The following is a 19900-nucleotide window of genomic DNA, read 5'->3' on the forward strand; positions in this document are numbered from 1 at the left end:
TCATTGTACTGATGATTGGTTATATCCAATGGACATAGAAATATATCTATGGAAAGAAGAGTTCAACTTTCGGTCTTTAGTGGAATGCCTGGCAGTTAACAAATGGTGGATATCGTGACTAAAGAGTTTAGTCAACTATTCATGTACCGTTGGAGCTTCAAGCCGTAGGTCTATAAAGTCCCCTTTGTAGCTTGGATACAAGTTGAGAGTTAGTTTTTGGGTCAATTTGGAATGTTCAAATTGACAAGAGGGAATTCGATTATATATGATATAATTGAACTAGTTAATTATATATGGTATAATTAACATTATGTATGAGATACATTAGTTTGAAGAAAATTGGATATACATATGATTTATATCTAGTGGAGGAAAAATAATATGGTTAATATATGATATTAATTCATAAGTTATGAATATGATTTATCTATTAATTGGATGGTTAAAAGGGTAATGGGATGACGTCTCTCCTGTTTTAATAATGGATGAGTAAGTTGAAAGATCACTTTGAGACGCATAAATAGCTCACGGTGTGTTAAGCATGGTATTCACGGACATTGTGTTGAAGTTGTCATCGCTTAGAAAATCTGTGCCTATACAATAGTGCCTGAATGATCGCTTACCTATACGATAATGCTAAGTGATCGCTTAACGATTACACCCACACACGCTACTTACTAAACGATCGTTTACCTTTTCCTAAGCGATCGTTAGCACCCAATATTTACTAAATGATTGTATAGACGATCGCTTAGTTTTTCTACACGATCGTTTAGATGATTGCTTACCTTTTCCGACATGATCGTTTAGACGATCGCTTACCTTTTTCCTACACGATCGTATACTTCACCTAAACGATCAAGCATTTTGTATATATGATAGACGAACCTATCTCCCACTTGCTTGATCATTGTATACGATCTCCCTTCCTCCTTCCCTATACCAAATCCGAACAAAGCCCACCCTTTGTATTCTCACTCTAAGAATACTGGGGGCTTTGAGTGGTGGTGTCATTTCCATTTCCTTTTGTTCGTGTGGAAATTGTTTGACATAGACGATTGGTTTTTGCTGAGAAATAGCTTACCATCTCAGCAAAAGCAAGATTTGTTGTGAAGAAGAAGCCTTCAACTGGTATGATCTCTCGATCTCTTATTTACTATTCTTTTGAGCATGTCAATTTTTTAGCATTGTGAATGCGTTTTAGTATGTTTGAATGTATATGTGGAAATTCTGTCACAATGAATTGGAAAGATCTACTTCTGCTCATAGGTACTCTTGAATAAGAGTTCATTCACCTCAGGCCAGAGTAGACCTCAATTAGAGGATAGGGTGTTTGACAAAATTTGCCAAATGTTGGCGGCCAGCGTAAGCGCAGTACAGGCTAACCCAGAAAAGAGGTATGGCATTGAGAGGCTTCGAGCCTTTGGTGTTGTGGTCTTTGAGGGAACTGCTGACCCCACAGAGGTGGAGGTATGGTTGAACCAAATAGAGACCGTAAGGTTGGGTTCGTTGTGTTCTTTTTGCAAAAAGGAGTAGAAAAATGGTGGAATGTGGTATTCACTAGGCGGGACAGCTCAAGTGCTTTATTGTGGCCTCAATTTAGGATGGCTTTTAAAGACAAATATTACCCTAGCTCTTTTCAAGAGGCTGAAAGGGATGAGTTCCCTAGGTTTGTGCAAGGAACATTGACAGTGGTTAAGTATGAACATCAATTCCCTGAACTATCCCAATACGCTCTTCCAATTATAGCGGAAGAAAAGAACCGATGTAGAAGGTTCGAGAATGGATTGAGAAAGGAGATTAGAACTCCAGTAACTTCTACACTAACTGGGTGGACTTTAACCAGCTGGTGGAGCCCACTATTCAGGTTTGAGCGGAGTTTGGCGAATGATGATCAAGTATAGAAGGACCAAGTTATGTCTGTGGAGCCGAGGGACAAGGAATTCCAACCCTACTAGTGCAGCTAGTCGGCCAGGTGTAGCACGTTCTTGCGAGTCAGTCGCCAGCACAGACCGGAAGCCCTTGTGCTAGAACTGTGGTAAATAGCACTTTGAGGTATGTTACAGCGGGAGTGGTGTTTGCTTCCAATGTGAGCAAATAGGTCATTTCAAGAGGAAATGCCCCTAGTTAACCTGAGGGGCTTCAGTAGTACAGCAGATGACATCTCAGACTGTTAACCAGCTGAGAGGTGCTGGGAGTAGAGGAAAAGGAACAAGTGGTGCAAAGCTGAAGGGTGTAGCAAATTGACCTCAGCAACAGGGGCATGTGTACACAGTTATGCACCAAGAAGCCACAGAAGCTCCAGATGTGGTGACTGGTAATGTGACTTTATGTAATCAGTTTGCTTATGTTTTAATTTATCCTGGTGCCACACATTCCTATGTATATAGCATGTTTGAATCACATTTAGATAGGTTGCCTGAGGGTATGTCAGAGGATTTGTATATCTCTACTCTTATGAGAGATGTAGTAGTAGTAAGTGATTGGTATAGGAGTTGTGATGAGTCGATTGAAGGCCAGGATTTCTGTGTCGACCTAATTCCCTTAGACTTTCTAGGGTTTGACGCAATTCTAGGAATGGACTTCCTGGGTAAGTATCATGTAATTTTTGATTGCTATAAAAGGGGAGGTGACCTTTAGGAGACCAGGTAAGCAGGAAGTAGTTCTTGTGGGATGCAGGGGGTTAACTTTAGGTAGCCTTATTTCAGCAGTAAAAGCCAGAAAGTTGATGAGGGAAGGATGTGAAGCCTATCTAGCTCATGTAGTGATCTCCCACGATGAAAAATTGAAACTGAAACGTACCAATAGTTCAAAAGTTTCTGAACGTATTCCCTGAAGAGTTGCCAAGCTTGCCACTTGATAGGAAAGTAGAATTCGCCATTGACCCAATTCATGGCACGACCCCTATATCGCAAGCTCTGTATAGAATGGCGCCTGGGGAGCTCCAGTTCTATTTGTAATGAAGAAAGATGAATCTTCCAGACTGTGTATCGATTATAGGCAGTTAAATAAGGTAACGATCAGGAACAAATATTTGTTACCACGTATTGATGATCTCTTTGATCAATTGAAGGGAGCTACAGTATTTTCAAAGGTAGATCTGAGATGAGGGTACCATCAACTGAAGGTGAAAGAGATGGATGTCCCTAAGACTGCATTCAGAACCTGGTACGGCCACTTTGAGTTTTGAGGATGCCTTTTGGCCTAACAAATGCTCTGGTTATGTTTGTTGATGAACAGAATATTCCACCCTTATCTCAAGTTTGTCATAGTCTTTATTGATGATATCTTGGTATATTCAGGCAACAAGGAGGAGCATGCTAACCATCTAAAAAATAGTATTGCGGACACGACGAGAAAAGCAGTTGTACGCCAAGTTCAGCAAATGCGACTTTTGGCTAGATCAGGTAGCGTTTTTGGGGCATGTAGTTTCTGTAGCTGGAGTTAGTGTAGACCCTCAAAAGACGGAAGTCGTATATGGGAAAGACTAACCAATGTGTTTGAGGTTCGTAGTTTCTTGGGCCTAGTAGGTTATTATAGGCGCTTTGTGGAGGGTTTCTCGATCATAGCCCTCCCACTAACGAATCTGACCAGGAAGGATGTAAAGTTTTATTGGACTTTAGATTGTGAATGGAGTTTCCAGGAGTTGAAGCAAAGGCTAGTTACAGTGCCCATATTATGTTATCCACTCCAGGCAAGGAGTTTGTAATTTACTGTGATGCATCCTAGCAGGGACTAGATTGTGTGTTGATGCAGAAAGGAAAAGTGGTAGCCTATGCTTATCGACAGCTAAAGAAGCATGAAGGTAACTATCCCACTCATGACTTGAAGTTAACAACAATTATCTTAGCCTTAAAGCTCTGGAGACATTATTTGTTCGGGGAGCGTTGCCGTATTTTCATTGATTATAAGAGTTTAAAGTACATTTTTTAGCAGAAAGAGCTAAATTTGAGGCAAAGGAGATGGATCAAACTGATCAAAGACTATGACTGTTTGATTGAGTATCACCCTAGTAAAGCCAATGTAGTGGTTGATGCCTTAAGCAGGAAGTTGACTGGGTCTAAAGCTACTGTTTGTTCAATAAGGGGCATATTGATCCAAGAATTCAGGAATTCCAGAGCGACTTTGGAAGTAGAACAAACAGGTGGATTGTTGGCCTCATTCCAACTACGACTCACCCTCATGGATAAAATTGTACGTGAAAAGTTGAAGGATCTTAACCTCCAGAAGATGGCAGAGGAGGCAAGTAAGGGACTGAGAACGGATTTCCAAATAACGGCAGATGGTGCCTTATCGAATGAAGGTAGATTGTGTGTGTCGAATGTGTTGCAGCTTAAGCAGGTCATACTAGAGAAGCACTAGAAGAAATTCGGGCTTTAAAGTCGGTTGGCAACTGGCATTAAAGATAGTGTTATTAAAGGCCTTTAATGTCGGTTGCCTTTAATGTCAATTTTAAACCGACATTAAAGGCCTTCAATAACACCAATATTGCAGCCTTCAATGTCGGTTGTAACCTACATTGAAAGTCTCAACATTGAAGGTCTTGCAACCGACATTAAAGGTCTTTAATGTCGGTTAAGCCTATTTTTTTTTAATTCTTAACCGCCATTGAAGCCCGAATCTGTCCGTTTTTTTTTTAAATTCCGTTGCCGAATCCATTTTTTTGGTCAAATAAGTTAAAAACGACATTATATGTCTCGTGTTGGGTCAGGAAATGTCTGTCATTGTTTTATATTAAAAAGTGTAAAAAAAATTGCATGGCGAACCCATCAATATTTGTCTTCCACCTATCAATTTATCCACAAACAAGAATCAATATTTCTAATCCATTACATATACTCATCAATATTTGTCTTCCACCTATGAATTTATCCACCAAAATTTGCAAAATAATACCAAAACCAGACTTTCATAGAATACAGCTTACACCAAAGTCATCATTTCTCTCATTCACAAATATTAATTAGTACTAATTCCATGAATAAACAAGAATCACAATACCAAAATCACAATACTATGAATACAACTTCCAATAATAAACAGATCATGTCTTCCATCTATGAATTTATCCACAAACAAGAATCACAATACCAGAACTAGACTTTCATAGAATACTTACACCAAGCCATCATTTCTCTCATTCACAAATATCAATTAGTATTAATTCCATGAATAAACAAGAATCACAATACCAGAATCACAATACCATGAATACAACTTCCAATAATAAACAGATCATGTCTTCCACCTATGAATTTATCTACAAACAAGAATCACAATACCAGAACCAGACTTTCATAGAATACTTACACCAAGCCATCATTTCTCTCATTCACAAATATCATATTAGTACTAATTCCATTCACAAAGATCATGGTTAGATAAATTTACATTCATTCTAAGCTAGCATTTACATTCTATGGAGACAAAAAACAAGAGTTACATCCTTACACAAATCAGCCAACAAAACTTGCCCATTGGGTCCGAATTACGTCGATCTCTCCTTGCGTATATGCATCTTTTGTATTGAACTACAAAAAGGAAAAAAGAGATAAACTCAACATAAGTTTACATCACTTTATTAAATTAAAGCTAGCACTATATAAAAAATAAATAATTTACATACGAGGCTAGTAATGGGAGTAGTAGGATTATGCACTATTTCGTGTATATACTTTTGCACATAGTACCCACATCCTACAGAATCTAATTGACGGGGGAACTGCATATAAAGAAGTTGAAAACAATTATTGAATTGTTATAAAGAAGTCGAATGAACATAAATTGTTAAAAAATGAATACAAATTTACCTTTACAGGTTTCCACTTTGGAGAAGACTGATAGTGTTGGAGATCGTGCTTGGCTTGTCATGTTTTCAATCCACTAAATAGTTTAAAAACATTAGTTAAACATAAATACTTCAATTAAGAGCTAAGAAAGTTCAATTACACTTACATATTTATAACTCCATGAAAATCCACTTGAACCTTGCTTTGAAGAGAATCCAAAACATAAACACAATTTTCTTGTAGATTGATTACAATCAATATCCAATGATAACTATAATAAGCAATAATTTTGAAATATTAGTACGTGTATAATGAAAATTAAAAATAACTTAAGAACTTGTATCTACTTACCCTGTGTTATATGAAATGAGGACTGATTGGTCTAAATTAGCAATTTCTAGTTGATTGGCTAAATTTCTGGATCGGATATCTTGAGACTTCACATGTGGCGATATTCTTGCTTGATCAATTATAAAAAACTTCTTCGTAATATCACGATCACATTCATCCCAAAGATACCTAAACAAAGTAAAAGTTATTATTTATCAATATGAAACAAAGTATACACAAGTGAATCTAGATGAGTAATACTTACGCAATGTATGTCAAAATACACATGTAGCCTATTTCAACCATATTGCAATATTGGAGCAGATCATCGCGGCCTAAATAAATAAATTTTTCTCTTCAAAATATATGCTCGTCCAAAGAGATACGGATCATGTCTACATCGTTCATGTTATGCATGGCATGTCCGTTCAATAATTTGATAGTACCATTAGTGTTAGTATATTTGGAGGACTGACTGAAGCTCTTAATTGATGAATGATCCTACCATAACCAAAGTTACAAAAATTCAAAGTAGGAAAAATAATAAATAACCAAACTCATAAACTGAAAAAGAAACATATTTTTTTCTCGTCAACCATAACTATAAGTTTACGAGGCCATTTTACGAAGTTGCCCATTGCTTGCTTTAAGAACTCTATTTTACCCTTCACAGGAATTGGTATAGACAAATCTTCTCCAATGAGCATGTCAATTAGAACTTTAACAATTAAGCATGACACATCATCATCAAATGTTGTGGCTACTGCAACAATATTATCTACAGTTCCTATAGCCAAGTGGCATGGTGTCCCCTTAACAAATTTAAAAGAACTTATGTCATGCATGGTTAAATACGTATAATATGATTAAAATTTAACAGTCACAATAAATAAATTACCTCCAAATCTTCTTTAGACATCTTCTCAGTATCTTCTTCAGATGCACTTAGTGCAACATTTCCAACAGATGATTTGGACTGATGAGATTGTCTGTTGTGAGTTCTTTCTCTTGACACTTTACCATGTCAAACATTTTTTTGACTGGAGCCTCCTTCAATTTCTTGGCTCATAAAGGACTTTGGTTTTACTAAATTGAAATATTGAGAATGGGAAACAAAATCACTCATTCCTCTAACACGTCCCCAATGTTCTTCCGTACCCAATGCTTCGGTGACAACATCTTCACCTTCATGAACTTCAATCAATTTATCCTGTAAAACATATTACAATTTTCACACAATATCTATATTATCTTAAACTTATATATATGTCATCTTAAATTTTGCGTAATATATACTTACAATCCGATTGACACATTCTTGAGTAACTTCATCAAAGTATTCATTATTCTTTCCTTTTCTTGCTTCTTTCCATAAAGTCACCAATAAGAAGGGTCATTCGATAGGTTCTACATGAACATACATATTTAATTAGCATAAACATATTAGAATAAAATATTTAATTTAAGTTGAATAACTCACTAATTCTTGGGCAAGATTCGCATAGCCCTTCCGAAAAATGTGGTGATTATATTTACATTTCGCACATCTTTCTTTTTTAACACGATTGATTTTCTGTACAACAAATCTAGTTGAAGTTACCTATCAAAACAATGATAATGTTGACATGTAATTTATTGTGAATGACTTACCTCCCATTCTTCACTCAATCGTTCATTGACAAACGATGTCCAATGATCTTGCTCTATATGAGAATATTGTTGCGATGGAAATTGCAAGACTGAGGGTTCATCCTTAAATGGAAGTATGAACTTTTGAGTCAACGTTGTCTTGAAAGTTCGAAACTTCCTAGATGCAGACATTAGTATATAATGTTTGGACTTACAGTCCAAATTTAACGACATCTGCACAATGAAAAAAGTAGTTAAACAATAAACTAATAAACTACTATGCACATGAATTAAAAGTTTAGAAAACATACCGCTACATAATAAAAAAGTTTGTCTTTTAAATAGTTTGGAACTTTTTTCTAAGAATCATATATTATAGGAATTTGTTATCGAACACAAACTCCTATATAACTCTGCATCTTCTTTCCTCCAAATCCAATCGATTGTCCATGTTCATTATAACCGATGGTCAACCATTCTCCTGATGTCCTTATTTGTGCCAACTCAGACATTGTAGTTGGGCCACGTGGCATACTTATTCTACTATGTTTTTGTGGGATCATATTTCTATCATCCTCGCTGCTACTTGTTGAAGTTTCCATGTCAATCTGCAAAAAAATAAATAAAAAAATAAAAAATTATTCACACAAAAAACATATAATCTAAATATTTAAATACATATAACCATAGTAAATGACATACCATGTTTAATAGATTATTTAACAATCCATCGACCCTCAAAATCATGTCTAATGTATGTGGATGTTGTATCATTAATCTCAGTAAATGTATCAACATTGGGCATCCTTTGCATACCTCTATAACTACACTCTTGTAACATATCTCCTATTTCATCTTCATAAAAATCATCCTCAATTGTTCATTGTCAGTAGAAGAATTTCAGGCTTTAATGTCGGTTGTCTTTAATGTTGGTTAAAAACCGACATTAAAGGGCTTTAATAACACTGTCTTTAATGCGGTTGCAACCGACATTAAAGCCCTTTAATGAAATTTGCAACCGACATTAAAGCCCTTTAATGTCGGTTGCAACTGAAGCCCAAGAATTAAATGAAGCCCTTTAAATCGACATTAAAGCCCAGGATCTATCCATTTGATCAATTATTGTCTTTTTTTAAATTCCGTTGCCAAATCCATTTTTTCGGTCAAAAAGTATAACATGACACATCATCATCAAACGTTGCGGCTATGACATTTATTCATGTATGGAATGCAAATCTATTACATTTAATCTGCAAATTCTGCTATAAAATTATAATTTAAATGGCCATACAATAATTCAGGCCTTGAAAACAAAAATTACAAGTAATACAAACATTATGAGTTTACTATCCCTCTCCACTTGGTAAGTATGGATCCCTTCATAATTCTTCTTGAACAGACCCCCCCCCCCTCCCCCAGCTTCAACAGTGGTTGGTTATCGGCATCTTTGTCTGACCACTGTTGTTCAAAGGATCACAAACAATAAAGGTTTAAGACAAAGGATTGAAAGTGAAAATGTGATCATAATTCTTATTCAACTAATCGTGTTTATTGGGAATGTGTATAAATGGTACATTCAAGGCAAAATTCTTGTAGTGAATGTGTTGGATCTAGAGTTCCCCAAGAAAAAGCATAAAGAGGTTGCGATACTAAATCTTTACTCCTTTGTTGCACCTATAAAACAAGAAAACTCAATAGTCGAATAAATGAGAGAATCTTCTTTTTCAAGATCTTGAAGAAGAGAAGCTTGGTTACCTAAATATGAGATACGAAGACGATGGAAAATTTTCGGCAGCATAAGGATGCTACCATAACAAAACCAAAAATTTACCTTGAACCTGTTCAAAGAAACACACTCCCAAAAATATTCCACAACCACTTGTTCTAAATAAAACTATCAGAATTCCCAAAAATGAATATTCAAGAACACATACTGAATAAGCAAATTTAGCTCACTTCAAATCTCAAAAGTTGTCACAAAAACTACCATAGTGCATGAATAACCCACAAACTACCATAGTGCAACCCACAAACTCAAGCACCTTGAATCAAATCTAAACTACAAATAAATAGTACCCATGAGTCATAAACGGGTGTTACATTCTAATCCAATATGGTCCAAAGAGAAATAAACATACTATAACTTCTCAAACGGGAATTTTCATATCATTAAAGTCACTTGAAAAAACTTATTAACTATTCTTAAAACTGCAAGCATTCAAAAATGCACTTACCAGGAACAATTTTTACGTGAATCCCTTGTTGTTGCAATAAATCCATCTCCTCCCCACCCCTTCCAAACACCTAAAAAACACACAAACAACATCATTAAAAGTATAGGGTAGAACGAACCTGGCAGCGCGTGTGGCGGAGACATATGAACGATGACAATGCCTTCCATGTCTCTTCCAAAGGTGTCTTAAATATTGAAGAAGAAACAACAAAAGATGACATTATTTTAGTAATCTTTCTTTCTTAGCTCATACACATGAAGAAAAAAAATAGGAAATAGCCAATTTAAACATATTCTTCCAAGAAAAACAGATAGATCTCAAGAGCTGATATCAATAGATGAGAGAATCTTTTTTTTCAAGATCTTGAAGAAGAGAAGCTTGGTTACCTAGATATGAGCTACGAAGATGATGGAAAATTTTTGGCAGCATAACAATGCTACCACAACAAAACCAAATATTTACCTTGAACATGTTCAAAGAAACACACTCCCAATAATATTCCACAACCACTTGTTCTAAATAAAACTATCAGAATTCCCAAAAAATGAATATTCAAGAACACATACATCAATAATCAAATTTAGCTCACAATGTACTTCAAATCTCAAAATTTGTCACAAAAAGTATAACAATGATTTACAAAAACTCTCCTTGTAGGTTTCTTCAGACATTCAAACATAAACAACAATGTTTTACAAAAACTCAAATTTGATTACTCACTTTACTTCAAATATCAAAAGTTGTCACATGGGCAGTCGATCTTTTACCTCTAGATTCATGGATTCATTTCCTATCAATGAAAAGAAATGCCAAAAAACAAAATCTACAGAAAGAAGTGATTTCAAAAGCCAACAAACACAAGTAGTTAGCATAAGAAATGAGAACTCTTAACAACCATATCAAATAAGAAATGAGAACTCTAAAGATTAATTTCGAGATATATTTCAAGACTCGTGTCCTTAGAGTTAGACTATTTCTATAAATACTTGAAGAAAAGTTAACAATGAATAAAATACCTAACAAATGGAAACATATCACAAATCCAACATGTAGTTCTATGGAGCAATAACAAAATCTAAACATCCAACAATAAATCAGTAGACGAGGTCCAACTATTAATTAAAGACTAAATGCCCTAATTAAACTAAATGTCATCTCCACAAGGCACGATAGCATTTCATATAGTTCTAAACATTTGTATTATGCTGAAGGATTCTATCTAGACATTTGCATTAAATATTCCCGCTAGCTCTCTAGCATCATCAATCTTACCTGCTTTATACAGTCAAGACACCATAGTCGTATAGCTAACCACGTCAGGTGGGCAGCCCTTACTTGACATTTCGATAAATAGCTTGTGTGCAGCATCAACACGATCATTCTTGCACAATGCCTTCAAAAGTATATTATATGTAAAGACATTAAGAATTAACCCATCTTTCCTCATATTAGTATACAACGAATTAATCATTTAAAACCTGTTTTCACTCAGCAATGAATCCAAAAGATCATTTCTTGAGTTTTTGCAGTATAACCAGAGAGCAAGTTTTACTACTGTGGCAAAGGTCATAATTGCACACAACCAGATGAATTGTTCTAATGATAGACTTTCAAATGGTTTATCTTGAATTTGTTGTTCTACTGGTTGAAGCAATACCTGAAAGCCTAAACAAGAAATCCAAACGGTTTAGCTACTCCGCATTGTTAAAGGAACCAAAATCATATATAATCATGCTTTGCTACCAATAAAAGTAATATGAAATTTTGACGTAACCAAGTTGATCCAAAAATTAAAGATCCTAGAATAGAAAATTGCAGACATGGTCTTTGCTAGTTACAAGACATCGATGTAATAACCATCAATAGTGGATGTCAATCTTTTCACTTGTTATAATTGAGAAAGGGGCCTTCATTTCTAGTAGGAATATAAGGTAGATAGGCAACAGAATTACTAGACTTTCCTACTCCTCAATCATGGTTCAAATGACTGTGAGAAAATCAATACACTTTCAAACTGGTTTACAAAACAAGAGATACCTAGTGTAGCCATGACAGCAGCAAATACAATAATGCCTACTGGCTGTACCTTCAGCTTTCCAATCGGGTATTTATAAATATTTACTTGCTTCATATACAAGTAAGGAATCCAATGTTGATGCAACAATGGCTATGGATCCACTCCGAATGGTATCATAAATCTGCAAATTGTCACTACAGAATGAGTTCAAGGTTTGGAATAAGGGACCATAACAGAGCCTTTAATAAACCACGACAAAAACTTGACATTTATCGGTTTACTAATCATTTGAAACCTGTTTTCACTCAGCAATGCATCCAAAAGACGAATGCATATCTTCATCGTCGACATGCACCCATTTTTCTTTTTCTTTTTTATGCAACAGACGATATGCACCCACGAACGACGGTAGCACGGCACGGACGGAGATCCACGACAGACATGGGTTGGCGGCAGCTGGCCAAGAATGGACCTGGTGGCGCGCATAACAAAGACACGCGAACGACGGATGAGATGTGAGCGACTAGGTACAGCGGCACACAGTAGATCTGGGCGATTGATGAGACGCGGAGCAGATCTGGACCAAGAACGGACCTGGTGGTGCGCAGTATATCTGGGCGATTGATGGGACGTGGGCGACTGGGTGTGGCGGCGCGGGTTGCACGATGAAAAGACCTGCACGGAGGTCGGATCTACACCACAATGATCTCTTCACCCACGATCGACGGACAAATGGTAAGGGTTTGGAAGAGAGAAGTGAGAAAGAAGAGGGTTTGAAAAGGGAAGTGTGAGAATGAAAGGAAAAAGAAAATAGGGGGAGAGTGAAGAGGGAAACAAAAAAAAATGGAGAGAAAATAGAAAGTGAGTTAAATTAAGCGGGTCTTTAATGTTGGTTTAAAATCGACATTAAAGGTACCCCTACAATGTCGGTTTAAAACCGACATTAAAGATTCGCTTTTTAAAAAAAACCGATATTAAAGCCCAAAATTCTTGTAGTGTGTGGAGATGTTAAAACAATTGACCAACCCGAATTTGCGGGGTCTTTTACATAGAACACTTGTTTTGCTTGAGAGGCTAAAATAAACGGGTCTGATTTATGTTCAATACGATTGAGGTCTATAATAGTAAACCCAAACTCGTCTGTTTTGACTCCAGTTCTATTCTCAACCCAATTACATTTGAATAAAATAAATGATAATCCATGATAGTCAAGCTCCCATATTTCTTGTATTACACCATAAAATGTCATATCTGACATGACGGGCCTTTTATCCTTAGCACTAGAGACTTGCATTGTGATAGTCGTTATACTAACTCCACTATTTTGAACCCTCCTAACATCATCGCGATTCTTTGTGTGATAGTACTAACCATTGACCACATAACCAGAATATTTTGCCACAGTTGAACAAGGTCCATTAGCTATCCATCTCAAAGAAGGCGATATGGAATTTTTGGGAACTTCGAGAGCTAGTGTAACCTACGATATATTTCATAATATTTTAGTAAACATTTAATTATACATCAAATAGTAGGGCTCTAGAGATTACCCGTGTGGACAGCCACCGACTGAATGTAAGATTATGCTCTTCTTGAAGCCACTTTCTACTTTTATTTTTATCAGAATTGAGCTTAGACAAAATATCCAAATGTTGCCTATTATAAATGACAAAGTTAGTAGATTATTGAATAATCAAGTAACCTAAAACAAGAATAAGATGAAGATCTACATACTCGACGTAAGGAAACACATCATTTACATTTTGAATGACATAAAGATGAGCTTGATCCAACTTATCCTTACTCGATCTGATAAAAGAAGCAGCTGACAATGCTCTATCAATGTTTGAATTTACTTTCTTTGTTGATGAGTTTAGCTCAATAGAATTAACACCATATACGAATTCAGAACAAAACTATATAGTCTCTTCAATAATATAATTTTCTCCAACACATCCTTATGGTCGATTTCTATTTTGTACATAAGTTTTCAACACTTTCATGTATCGTTCAAAAGGATACATCCACCTCAAATAAACAGGTTCACAAAACTCTTCTGTTACGAGGTGCACTACAAGGTGTACCATTGTTGTGAAAAATGATGGAGGAAAATACATCTCTAAGAGGCATAGAGTGACAACGATATCCTCTTGCATACCCTTTAACGAAGATAAATCGATCACCTTGCAACATATAGCATTAAAGAAAAAGCATAGGCGAGTAATTGCAAGTCTTACATATTTGGGTAAAATATCACGAATGGCTACTAGTAATAATTGTTGCATAAGAACGTGATGGTCATGCGACTTAAGTCCGTAAAGTTTCAAATCTGTGAGCGTCACTAAACTTTGAATGTTCGATGAATAGCCTTCAGGTACTTTAATTTTTGATAGTACCTTACAAAAGCTCAATTTCTCAACTCGTGTTAATGTATAACATGCGGGAGGTAAAAATACTTTTTTCTCTCCTACTTGAGGGGCTAACTCTGATCTAATGTTCAGTTCCACCAAATCTAATCGAGTCTTTATTCCATCTTTTGTTTTACCGGGAATATCAAACAATGTGCCAATAAGATTTGCACATACATTCTTTTCAATGTGCATCACGTCTAAACAATGTTGCACGTTAAGATACTTTCAGTATTCTAACTCGAAAAGAATAGTTGAAATGCTATCTCCACTATTCTTTTCTTTGATACTTTTCTTACCAAATGAATATTGATACTGACTTGTTTCTGCAAGAATTTCTTCCCCACTCAATGGTTCTGGACAAAATTCTAATTCTTGTGCGCCATTAAAAGCTTTCTTTTGTTTTCTATATGGATGATGGCGGGGTAGAAACTTGCGATGCCCGAGATATGCCATCCTCTTCCCTTTTGGTAAATAAGTGGATGAAGTATTCTCTCCACAAATTGGACATGCATGATATCCTTTAACCGTACAACCACACAAGTTACCATACGCAGGAAAATCATTAATGGTCCATAATAAAATGGCTTTAAGCATGAAACGTTGTTCTTCATATGCATCGTAACATTCTACCCCATCTTTCCAAAGTTTTTTCAAGTCATCTACTAACGGAGCTAAATAAACATCTATGTCATTTTCCCGGTTGTTTAGGACCAGATATTAGTGCAGTCAACATCAAAAATTTTCGCTTCATGCACAACCATGGAGGTAGATTGTACGTCACTAACATCACTGGCCAACAACTATATCTACTACTAAGATCTCCATGTGGATTTACCCCATCTGTCGAAAGAGCAAGACGAAGATTTCTAGGTTTTGACCCAAACTCTGGCCACAAATTGTCTATTTTTTTTCCACGATAGGGTATCTTTGGGATGTTTTAATAAACCATCTGTTTCTCTTTTTTTTAGCATGCCACGTCAATAAACTTGTTGTTTCTTTACTTCGAAACATTCTTTCAAATTTGGAATTGGGGGAAAATACCACATGACTTTTGTTGGGATATTCTTAACCCTTTCGTTTAAATTTTTTGAAGCTTCCATCTTGACGTACCACAAATGGGGCATACATTTGCATTAGAAAGTTCTTTTCTAAACAAGCAACAATCATTTCTACATGCATGAATCTTCTTGTACTTCATTCCAAGAGTACCCAACATCTTTTTTGCTTCATAAGTAGAAGTTGGAATTTCATTAGGACTAGGTAATATGTCATAAATTAATTCCAACAACTCAGTGAAACTCTTATCGCTCCATCCAAATTTAGCTTTTAAATTATATAACTTTACCAATGTAGATATTTTGGAAAAAGTTTTACAATTTGGGTACAATGGTTTCTTCGCATCATCTAATAATTCTTCAAAATTATCGGATTTTCCACTAAAATAGTTATTGTATGCAGCCTCAAACATTCCAATTGTGTCATCAATATCAACATCATCCTCATCAGCTTCGTCTCTTTCACTGGTAGACACATTTTCATTGTTCCTCTTAATCGGTAATGATTCACCATGAAAAATCCATGTCTGATAACTTTGATCTATACCATTAAAAAATAAGTGTTCTCTTATTTTGTTCACATCTAGAGTCTTTGCATTGACACACTTCAAATATGGACAACTCATGACATTCGGTATATTTGAATGTTGTAGACCATTTTTAATAAACACCTCGACCCCTAAACCATACTCAGCTGACATTTTATTCATTTTCATCCATGACTTATCCATGATTGTAAAATATGGAACTTAATCTACAAAAAAAAAAAAAAAAAAAAACAATAACAAGGAAAAATTTAAAAGCATAAAATTATAATTGTAAAATATGCAACATCAACAAATTTAGAACAACTAAACTTTTAAGATAAGCATCTTATAAATATTACCTTGTCTTTGTTATTAATGTTGTTATGAAGTTCTTTCTGTGTCGGGTGCACCTTCTCCACTTGTCAACCTTCTTAAAACACGTCCAATGCAATCTTCCTATCTTCCTTCCAAATTCCCAAGAATCAAAATTTAGCCTTACATATCAAACTTGAACCTAACAAATGAAAAACTTCACTCAAAATCAAATATTGAATCAAAACAAATATCAATCCAAACAAATATCACAATAAATCGAGTCCTTAGATTTTGTATGAGTCAATATCAAGGAATAATAGCTCTTTTTTAGAGCTATCACATAATTAAGCTATAATCTCAAACCATTAAACTAAAATCTCGAAACTAACATACCTTAGCAAAGATTATAACATATGGTGGATAATTTACAAAAAGGAATATGCGACTGAGTTAGTAGTTACTCCATAGTTCTTGACCCAAAGTTAGTAGTTAAAAAGGATCCAACTTTATTAACAATAGGAAAAATATTACATACTACATATCAAAACAATTACTCCATAGGAGCTCCATACCCCTCTATTTTCTTATGTGTGCTATGGTGGGTCCTAAAGATCTAAATCATATCTCTTCACCACATGGTCAGGTATCTCTGGATTTCCCGGTTACTCTGGCCTTTTTCATCCCTGGTAATCTCCTACTCACTTAGGTGGCGTTAAACACATTCTCATAGCATAAGGGTAAAATCACCATGAGTATAAGATCTAGTGGTTCACCATGAGTATAAGATCTAGTAGTTTGAAAACAATCTTTCACAAACCAGCATAAACCATCACTTTCCATAAACCTTTATGAATAGCATTTCACACCGAACCATTCCATGAAAATCAAGTTAAAACAGGATTTTCAAAACATTTTCATCAATAAATCCAAGCTAAAATATATTTTTGATATAAATTTTCAACGAATCATAATATTAAAAGTACCATAAATGCCCATGAATCAGTGATAGGAAATTGTCATCAAAACTACAATTTAATTACTCTAATAACAAGTCATGCTCATAAAATCAGGTAAAACTGCAAAGGTTTATTTTCAAGAAAGTAGTCACTCACAGTCAAGGGCGAGAACTGTTTAGGTTGTAAGCTTCCCCAATCTTTATTTTTCCTGAAATTGTTAAACCAATAATATTAACACCATTTTTCTATTTCAAACACTTGTTTCAACCAACTTAACTTCTTCGCAACCCATACTAAGTCAAAAGAAACTACCTAAAATATCAATATGGAAGTGCATTTGGGAGTTCAAGCTAAAAGTGGGTTAATCAAGCTATAAACTAGAAGAAACAACAACTATGTAAAAAAAACAGCAGTAAATTTGACAACAGTACAGATTTTTTACAGTCACTTCATTGTCGAAGAATACAGTAAATTCGACGGCGAGCGACGGCGTGAAGGAGATCGACGATGAATGAAGAAGATCGACGGCGAGTGAAGGAGATCGACAGCGTGAATCATCGACAGCGTGAAGAACGATCGACGGACTACGAGGGAAGAAAACTGATAATGATCGACGGACAGCGAGGGAAAGGTTTAGGGATTGGGCGAGGTAAGGTTTAGTGTCGGCGCGACTGAGAAGGGTTTGGGCGTAAAGAAGAGAAGGAGCACGCAATTTAGGGATATATTATTTAATAAAATAAAGAAAAAAAAACATTAAACCTTTAATGTCAGTTTTAAATCGACATTAAAGCCCATCTTCAATGTCGGTTTAAAACCGACATTAAAGATCCATTTTTTTTTCCAAACCGACATTATACATCCGATTTTACTTTTTTTAACCGACATTAAAGCCTGAATTTCTTCTAGTGAAGGCGCACAGTTCAGCTTATGCCATGCATCCAAGAAGCACCAAAATGTACAGGACCTTGAGGAGATCATATTGGTGGCTTTGAATGAAGAAAGAAATAGCCGAATATGTAGACCGATGTCTAATTTGTCAACAGGTTAAACCCAGACAGAGACCCATGGGACTACTCAACCTGCTCCAAGTACCAGAGTGGAAGTGGGATCATGTAACTATGGATTTCTTGTTTGGATTGCCTAGTACGCCCTCGAGGAATAATGGAACCTAGGTAATAGTTGGCAGGCTAACCAAGACGGCCTAGTTTATACTGATAAGAGTTACCTTTACCTTGGACCGGTTGGCTAAGTTGTATGTGTACAAGATAGTTAGCCAATTCGGAGCTCCAGTATCGATAGTATCAGATCAGTATCCAAGGTTTACCTCGAAGTTTTGGCCTAGTTTTCAGAAGGCTTTGGGTACCAAACTACATTTTAGCATGGTTTTTCATCCACAGATGGATGGTCAGTCAGACCAGACAATACAGACACTGGAAGACATGCTGAGAACATGTGTTCTACAGTTTAAAGGAAATTGGGATGCACAAATGCGTTGGTCGAGTTTGCGTATAACAACAATTATTACTCGAGCATAGGCATGGACCCATGTGAAGAATTGTATGGCAGACCATGTAGGACCCATGTTGGAATGAAGTCGGGGAACGGGAACTTTTGGGTCCATAATTAGTGCAACAAATGGCAAATATTTTGAAGCTTATCAGGGAAAACTTGAAGACAGCTCGGGACAGGCAGAAGAGTTACACTGATAAGCGAAGGAGAGATTTAGAATTTGAGGTTGGATACCAAGTATTCCTTCGATTATCCCCATGTAAAGAAGTACTCAGGTTTGGAAGAAAAGGGAAACTGAGTCCCTGCTACATCGGACATTATGAGATTATAGAACGAGTTGGCCCGGTAGCGTATAAGTTACAGTTACATCCAGAGCTAACATGTATTCACAACGTGTTCCATGTATCGACGTTGAGGAAGTATATACCTGATCCTATGCACGTACTGGTAGAACAACCGATTCAGCTCAAGGAAAATTTATCGTATGAAGAAGAGACGGTTCAGATCTTAGACAGTAAAGAACAGATGCTTAGGAACAAAATTATACCTTTAGTGAAGGTATTATGGAACAACCATGGAGCTGGAGAAGTGACGTGGGAATCTGAGGAGCAAGTAAAGAAGAAGTATCCTCAACTTTTTCACTTATTTATACAAGTAAATTTTGAGGACGAAATTTCTTTTAAGGGGTGGTAGGTTGTAAAACATGCACCTTACTTTCCCTTTTTTATTATGTTTATTGTTTGAGTTAAGCAAAGTGATGAGGTTAAATATTTAAGTTAGATTGGATTTGTGCGTTTTCAGGTAAATGAAAAGTTTAAAGAAGGAAAACGTTTAAGTATGAAACTTAGCTCTCGGATACTTATTAATCTAGCCTTACAAAGAGAATTTCTAGCTAAATGTTGGTCGTGATGAGGGGTGACTACGAGTGAGCATAAGGATGGCATCAAGTAAATGTTGTCGAACATCGAGTATAAGCGATCGAGGAAGGGTCGAGCATCGAGTGTAGGCGATCGAGGAAGGGTCAAGCATCTAGTGTAAGCGAGGAAGGGTCGATCATTGAGTATGAACGATCGAGTAAGGAATGTGCATCGAGCGGCTATCCCAAACCAAGTATCCCATCAAGTATCG

General features: G+C 36.0%; 1 protein-coding gene and 2 pseudogenes across 1 annotated transcript; 1 reads left to right on the forward strand and 2 right to left on the reverse strand.

Annotated features, from left to right (window-relative positions):
• Positions 1 to 5456: 5456 nt before the first annotated feature.
• Positions 5457 to 12341, reverse strand: LOC150031959 (uncharacterized; annotated as a pseudogene).
• A 32-nt stretch (positions 12342 to 12373) lies between these two features.
• Positions 12374 to 15368, reverse strand: LOC150031960 (uncharacterized; annotated as a pseudogene).
• A 3530-nt stretch (positions 15369 to 18898) lies between these two features.
• LOC120067488 (uncharacterized) lies at positions 18899 to 19465 on the forward strand. Its single transcript, XM_039019041.1, has one exon. The coding sequence runs from the start codon at positions 18899 to 18901 to the stop codon at positions 19463 to 19465; it is 567 nt and encodes a 188-aa protein (XP_038874969.1).
• The last annotated feature ends 435 nt before the right edge of the window (positions 19466 to 19900 follow it).

The sequence above is a fragment of the Benincasa hispida genome, chromosome 12 (genome assembly GCF_027475165.1).
Source record: "Benincasa hispida cultivar pf3 chromosome 12, pf3_genome.v1.1, whole genome shotgun sequence".
In the NCBI taxonomy this organism is placed as follows: domain Eukaryota; kingdom Viridiplantae; phylum Streptophyta; class Magnoliopsida; order Cucurbitales; family Cucurbitaceae; genus Benincasa; species Benincasa hispida.

Coding starts and splice junctions, on each gene's coding strand:
- LOC120067488 (XM_039019041.1), top strand. CDS start 18,899: ATGGCAAATATTTTGAAGCTTATCAGGGAAAACTTGAAGACAGCTCGG.